Source organism: Dreissena polymorpha, chromosome 4 (genome assembly GCF_020536995.1).
Source record: "Dreissena polymorpha isolate Duluth1 chromosome 4, UMN_Dpol_1.0, whole genome shotgun sequence".
NCBI lineage: Eukaryota > Metazoa > Mollusca > Bivalvia > Myida > Dreissenidae > Dreissena > Dreissena polymorpha.
Genome location: NC_068358.1, coordinates 135,052,097 through 135,060,006, shown reverse-complemented (window position 1 = coordinate 135,060,006; position 7,910 = coordinate 135,052,097). Strand labels below are relative to the sequence as shown.

Here is a 7,910-nt window from a genome sequence, read left to right as displayed (position 1 = left end):
TTCTTTATTTGTGTATTTTTTTTGTTAACCAAGTGTTATTAGATTGAACTTTGCCGTTGTTGGTTATTATATTTGGCTGTTTTGTTAACGGTTATTTACTTGAGCAATGCAAAAGAGCAAGTGTATGGTAGTGTCAGATTGTGATTTCTCAAGAACTTTAAAATGAGTGTGGATATTTTCATGAAACAACATGTATTGCTAATTTGATACCTTTCAAGACTTTACATGTCATTGTAGATTGCATGGGTAGGGTCAATGTTAAATTAATTAAAAATAGTACAAGTGGTTTTGCATTTAAGAAAAAATTGTTATATTTTAGTGAAACTTGTATATACACCCTTCATAGGGACCCCGAATGGAATTGCACATGGGATGGCAGGGGTTAGGCTCTTTAAATAGAAAATTGCTTTCTGTGCAAATTCTAAAACATAAGAGGGACATGCACAATCACGTTTTTGTATTGAACAAACTTAGCAATATGACCAATATATTTATTTTATCAAGTTTTCTGACCTATGGTGCATGTAGTGCTGCAAACAGGCACACATAAGTCGCTTATTTAGGGGAGTAACTGGCCACTGATCATAAACAAAGAGTTTTATATATGCAAATGTTCGTCTGGGTCTGTAGATTATGGTATGAGATTTCATTTTTTCGAAAAGTGCTGGAGGGCTTCAAAATCCAAGATGGCGTCCAAGATGGCCGCCAAAATGGTCTTACTCACGGTATACATTACAACTTCCATTTTATGTGGGGAAAATTGCTATCTACCTTCTTAATCAACATTAAATGAAAGGGTGGTGTATCTTAAATGCTTTACTTACCTATTACCATGTAGTGGAATGCATTTTTGTGCATATTTTACTGAAAATCAGCAAAAAATGCTCCAATTTTGGGGGCAAATTCTAATATCTTAATGTATAACTATCAAGAATTTGATTAAAATATATTTAAAATCAGGTAAAATCAATAAATATATTAATATCCTTTAAAACAAACGAAAAAGTAAACTTTTATGGTCAAGACTACGATCCAGATATCATTAAATAATAGTTTAATTGATGGAGTGATTTGTAACTGTACTTTCATTTGATACAGTGTGTTAATTCATCGACTAAAACTTAAATAATTATTTTATACCACTAATACGTTATTCATTTTAATGAAATTATATACCATTTTTATCAAGTGAGTCAACTTTCAACACTGAAAGCTATGACAACTATAATAATATAAAGAATTAGTTGAATTTAGTTACTAAACATGTGTTGAGTTACTTCCCTTTGAAATAAATTTTCCATACAAGTTAAAATTAGCAGACATCAATGTCAAACTTTTTTTGTTATTTTCACAGTTTGCATTTCCATGTACATCTAATTCGGTAAGTATTTTACATGTTTATTTATTGTTTGAATCATAACAACATGATATGCTTAAAGGTTTTAATAAATAAAACATTTGTTAAAACATCACAAGGAAATTTGTCTGCAATGCCATTGATGTTATTCATCACAGATATTTACTAAAATCCGTTTGAATATATGCATAAGTAGTGTTCGTGAAAATTTGAAACCCTTATCTGAAATCTTCACTGTCTTGTTTATTAAATAAGAGGGGTGCTAATTTTTTTTTTCCAAAACTTTAGTAGTACTCGGATAGGTACTAGTAAGCGGACATTTTTTTTCACACCTTTTATTATCTTGTTAATTAACTTATTTGAAAAAAAAATGTTTTCTGTTGATGAATTATTTTGTATGCCTTAGAAATGTTAATTTCTGCCTATTCTTAACTATTGTTTGGAATATATTAATAGGTAAAACAACAGAACTTCATCAGCCTAGTGAATGACAGTCTTCAGAGAAGAAAATATGGCTACATCTGGAAAGAGAGCTTACAGATCTACTATGACTGCAAAGTTAAAAAAGTATGTATTTTAATTCTGTTGATCCATTTTAACAGTAAGTTATAAAAGAGTTTTGTGTATACTAAATAGTTTTTTTGCTTCAGAAATTTGAAGCAGAGGAGAGTAGTGAAGACATATGACAACCATGTGGTGATCCTTCTCTGCGTTATGAATACAACAGTAAGTGTTACCATTAAAAGAAATAAAAATACTGATGATAATAATAATAATGTTAATAATGATAACAATGATGATGATAATAATATTCAAGGGTCACTATTTCATCTCTATTTAATATGATGATCTAAATGAAGATAATTGATGTTGTCTAATTAATTAAATGGTATATAAACTACAATAAATGAATATCTAAATTTTACAGTTTTAACAACATTACATTCTTAATTCAATTTAGTAGGTTTTGCCAAGAATATATATTTAAAAAAAATCATTAATTTAAATACCTGACAGATCTTTTATATAGGAACATGTATTCATAGTTAAAATAGAACTAGATGTATCAAATAATTTGATGCTGGTATGGCAATTATAATGATATTCATAAATATCATATTATGATTTCTCTCAAACATGATCATTGGAAGTAGAAAATTTATTTCATTTCAAATTCTCTTTTTTTCTGAAAAGGATTTCATATGTATTTCTGTTTTTTAGGCCCAGATAGTCCTAAGTTGACTCAACAATGGATGACAAGGAAAATACAAGAACACCTTTTAAGACGAAGTCCACTACTGAGAACTTTGATTGGAAATCATGGTGCTTCATTTGTGGCGAAAAGTGCAGCCGTCATAGGGACAATACATCAAGAGGTTTTAGCAGAAGTTGGTCGCTAGTTGAAACTTCTATATCTTCAGACTCTAACTCTATATATCGCAAAGTGTTAAATATTGCTACTGCAATAAATGATGTAGCCATTATTGACAGATTGGCAAGTGTTCCAAATGGTGATCTTGTAGCCATCGAGGCTCGATATCATAGAAAAAAAGGTTGTTTGACTAAATATTACCAGTGTAATACCTATGCATTTACCGGGCTGACACCTAATAAAGCCACTACTAAAAATCAAACAATTTCATACACAATCATAGCTGCGAAAGTTAAAAATGAATTTGAGCATTCTATTGTTGTTGATAAAAAGGTTTTCTTCTTTCCTACATTAAAAAAACGTTTTGTTGAAATTGCTGAATCAGAAGGATGTTCAAATGATGCAAACTCTTATAAAAGTTCCGATTTGAAAATGTTGTTAGAAAAAGTATGGCCAGAGGTATCCTTTATTCATCAGCATGGAAAGCCTGACTTAGTTTGTTCTTCTAGTCTGACTATAAATGATGCTGTTAGAAAGTCAAAGGAGCTAGAACAGGTCATTCAAGATGACAATGATTGTTCATACGATGAACTACCAGAGTCAGAGGATGACACAGATGAAACTGTAGTTCATAAGGCTATGGGTATTTTGAGAAGACGAATTATAGAGAATAATCCTAAATTGCATGACTTCTTTTACGCTCCAGAAGAAATGAAACTGTCAAATCAGAAGCAGTTTGTGGAGCCTCTTTACAAGACAGTGTGTTGGTTATATGACAAAAAATGCTACAAGGAAGCATCTGAGATGACCAATACAAGATGTCTAGCTGTTGCTTGTGACCTTACTACACTTGTCACGTCAAACCCATCCCCTAAACACCTGGGCTTAGGGATACACCTCTACAACGAGTTTGGCAGCCGCCATTTGATTGAAGATATGTACTCTCTTGGTTATTCCATCTCATATCCAGATCTTCGGTTATTCTTGACATCAGCAGCCCAACAGAACATTGCATCACATAAGGTAACAGACTCTGGTGGTATTGTCCCAGACAATATACTACCTAGAGACCAAGGGGGGAATCTGGTAGTGGCAGTTGCTGATAACTGGGATCTAATGAGCGAACAGTTGATGGTAAAAGCACGACTCATGCGATGACAAGCATTTTGGTCAGCAGTGCGCCAGCCGAGTCAACGAGGATTACACGTCTTCCGAAATCAACAAGTAGGACGTTTGACAGTCAGTCACTTCCTGGTGGTGGCCTTTGTTGGATTGTTCCATACAGTAAACCTGCACAAAGACCACGACCAGTCTTTGAGCGCCCTGTAAAGCTGGAAGACATAGAACCTACAGAGTCCAACATTGTAAGACTTGCCAGACTGAGAGAGCTGCTATATTCTGTCGGGCGCAGTTCCATTTTATGTGACGATATATCTGATGATCAGCAAAATATTCCAAACTGGAGTGTGTTTTCATCACAATTGATCAGGAAAGAAAACAAAACAGAAGCCTCTACTATAGCATACAATCCAATCATCATGTCAAAACCCACAGACTACAGCACAATATATACAACACTGCTTCGGGCCAAAGAAGTTGCCACCAGCCTAGGCCAGTCACATATACCTGTGGTGTTCGATATGGGACTATTGACAAAAGCATTGGAAATAGATTGGAGCCAGGATAAGAAGCTACAAGGGGTGATCCCAGTGGAAGGCGGCATGCATCTACTTATGTCTGTTTTCGCAGGAATCGGACATCTGTATGGAGACGCAGGTCTTAAGCAGCTGCTTATTGATTCAGGTACATATGCCCCAGCCACAGTAAATAATATTCTGTTGGGTAAGGACTTTGATAGAGCACTTACAGCATTCAAGTTGGTTGACGAAGCTTTGTACAACCGGTTACTTATCAACTTTGACGCCTGGTGTGCAAAGAACAACAAGAATATGGCCAGCGAAGTAAGAATGATGCTATCAGACTTCCGAAGCATGCCTACTGACACCTATGCAGAGTCATTGGACAGATTTGTTGACACCCTGTCAAACTACCTGACGCCGTATTTAGAAGAGTTCAGGGAAGAGGGTCGCAATTTATCATCTACATTTTCGCTTTGGGATGACTATCTTGCAAAAGTTTCAACCCCACTAAAGTTACTGATCGCGTCAACTAGGTCTCCAAACTGGACAGTATACCAACATGCCAAATTGCAGCTGATGCCTCTATTGTTTGCATCAAACAGAACAACCTATGCGAGGTACATGACGGTCCAATGGCTTCAAATGAACATGCTTCCCCAAGATGTAAAAGAAGGATTTCTTGAAGGTTTTTACACTGCAAAGTTGTCTTCTGGTACATTCAATAATGTTTGGCTGGAGTATGCACTTGAAGCAACCCAGAACAAAGATCTCAAGGGATCAGGTGGGAAAGTAGGACTCACCCTGCGGGAGAATGCCCTTGCACGTTGGTTTCTTGCACGACCAATATCATCAAGATACTCTGCAGTATTCCATGACAGCATACACGCTACCAGCAAGCCAGATGATAAAAAACATAACAATGACAGTAACAGCAAACGAAATCAGTATGACAAAGCTGTCATGTCAATGACAAACATCTTTGATGGTAATTTCATAGACCCATTTGATGTTACTAAAACCCCTGAGCAATTGATCAACTTTGCCACAGGAGCACATGCCAATGAAGATGTAGAGCTATCTATGAAGAACTGTTTGACCAAAGGCTGTGAATTATTTGAATCATTTGTTACCGAAGGACTTGTAGAGAAGAGCGATGGGACAGAAGCACCTGAAAAGGACTTTTACAGCCCTATGCCAAGAAGCAAGATAAAATCCATGTCTGATATGAATTCAAAACCATCACATAAGAAGCAAAAGGCTAAACTTATAAATGGTACAGTAATGTTTCAGTGTTTGTTGGCAATCAACACATACAAAAAGGTTCCTTCTGAGCGCGTCTTTGCTTTTGAAAATACAGCAGTTCCCATGAGCATGTTTACGGATGATGGAAAGATGATCAAAACCAGAAAATCTGACTTCATGAAAAAACTAGAAGAACTGCTACCTGAATCACAAACGATGACAAGCGATCCTTTGGTGGTGATATTTGACGGTATGGCGCTTGTTCAGATATTACCAGCACCATCTGAACTGGCAAACTTCAAAAGCATGGCATCTGCATTTCATTCATATGCATTGAGAAAGGCTCGTGAATCGTCTTCACATGTTTAAGCCATCCACATAGTATTTGATAAATACAGCGAAGGCAGCATAAAATCTCAAACAAGACAAGAAAGGGGTGACCTGAATAACAACAAAACAGGCAATATTCATGTTCAAGGAGAACTTTACATCCCAAACGACTGGAAGATGTTCCTGCGCAGTGGATCAAACAAAGAACGCATTATTGAATACTACACAAGCTACATTACAGAACATGCATGTGATGAGCTGAATTCTCACGAAACCTTGTTCGTCAATGGCGGAAAACACCTTCACTGTTTTCAAATATCACCAGATTCTAGCACTCAAATTTCAGCACTTAATACCAACCAGGAAGAGGCTTATACAATGATGATCCTGCACTCCAAATATGAGGCAGACAGAGGAGCCACATCTCTTGTCATTCATTCACCTGACACTGACGTTCTGGTCTTATTGCTGCACCATTACCAGAACATAGGCGCTCCATATGTATTCATGTCAACAGGTAAAGTTACGACTCATACTGATTGCAGAAGGCTTCTACAGTCTAGACAATTTTCCAGAAATTGACAACTGAGCAACTTAAAATTCTGCTTACCGTTTATTGTTTGACGGGTTGTGACACAACGAGCGGATTTTATGGAAAGGGCAAACGCAAAGCATTCAATATGATGATGGACAACTCTCACAAGTATCAACATCTGAATGATTTGGGTCTGGAGCTGATGTTAACTGAACCTCAAAAATTAGCCTGTAACAAATTTGTTACTGATATGTATGGTGGAAACAGTCGACAAACTCTACATCAGTTAAGATGCCTCAAAGCCAAAGGTTCTGTTCAACCTAGAAATTTACCACCTACTGAAAATAGTCTATCACTACATCTCCTGAGGTGTGTAGTACAGCTGTGGATATGGCGTCATGCTACGACACCACAGCATCAGATTCCATCATTGTTTGTGTTTGGATATGAATATGACACACATGGGCTTGGAATAAGACCAAAAATGATGAGCCAACCGGCAGCAGCTCCAGAGTTGCTCAATGATTTGGTTTGTAATTGTAACATTTGCATTGAAACATGTGCATGTTTCAGAAACAAGCAGCCATGTACAGTGGCTTGTAATTGTGAAGGAGACATTGAAACAGAAGATACAATGTGCACAAATATATACACCCTGTCATCCATTTTTGGTCAAGAATTGGAATCGTCAGATAGTGACCAATCATGAACTCTAGCACAATAATTTTAAAGGGTTTTAATAACAAAGTTGTTACCATTAATGACATTGGTTTAACTCTGTTCTATTGTGAATTATAATAATACATTTTTTTAAGTTAAATTCTGAGTTATTTTCAACTTAGTTTAACTATGATTGTATATGTCATGCTTCAAATACATGATTATGAATCGGAATTTAGTAAGATCATATTTCCTTTTTTGTAACTCTTTAAACAGATGGTGCATTTGTAATAACAACTGTTAAACGATTACATAGTGACTAGTTACTTTATGCACATGATATGGAATATGATACAGGAGTTGTTTTTTAATGTTTGTTACTTGAAAACATCATTTGTAATTTGCATCATTTGTATTAGTAAATTCAATGTAAAACCAACATTTGTAAATAACATTTATGAGTGTGTATCAAGCACTCATACCTGGTGCATTGATTGTTGAATAAATATGATGTACAGATGGTTCATTTGTAATAACAACTGTTAAAAGATTACATAGTGACTAGTTACTTTATGCACATGATATGGAATATGATACAGGAGTTGTTTTTTAATGTTTGTTACTTGAAAACCTAATTTGTAATTTGCATCATTTGTTTTAGTAAATTCAATGTAAAACCAGCATTTGTAAATAACATTTATGAGTCTGTATCAAGCACTCATACCTGGTGCATTGATTGTTGAATAAATATGATACATGGAACACTGCATGGCG

At 35.5% G+C, this 7,910-nt stretch overlaps 1 protein-coding gene across 1 annotated transcript; it reads left to right on the top strand.

Annotated features, from left to right (window-relative positions):
* Positions 1-1,735: 1,735 nt before the first annotated feature.
* LOC127876693 (uncharacterized) lies at positions 1,736-7,903 on the top strand. Its single transcript, XM_052422098.1, has 3 exons — positions 1,736-1,924; positions 2,008-2,083; positions 2,579-7,903. The coding sequence occupies exon 3, from the start codon at positions 3,884-3,886 to the stop codon at positions 5,978-5,980; it is 2,097 nt and encodes a 698-aa protein (XP_052278058.1). The 5' UTR covers positions 1,736-1,924; positions 2,008-2,083; positions 2,579-3,883; the 3' UTR covers positions 5,981-7,903.
* The last annotated feature ends 7 nt before the right edge of the window (positions 7,904-7,910 follow it).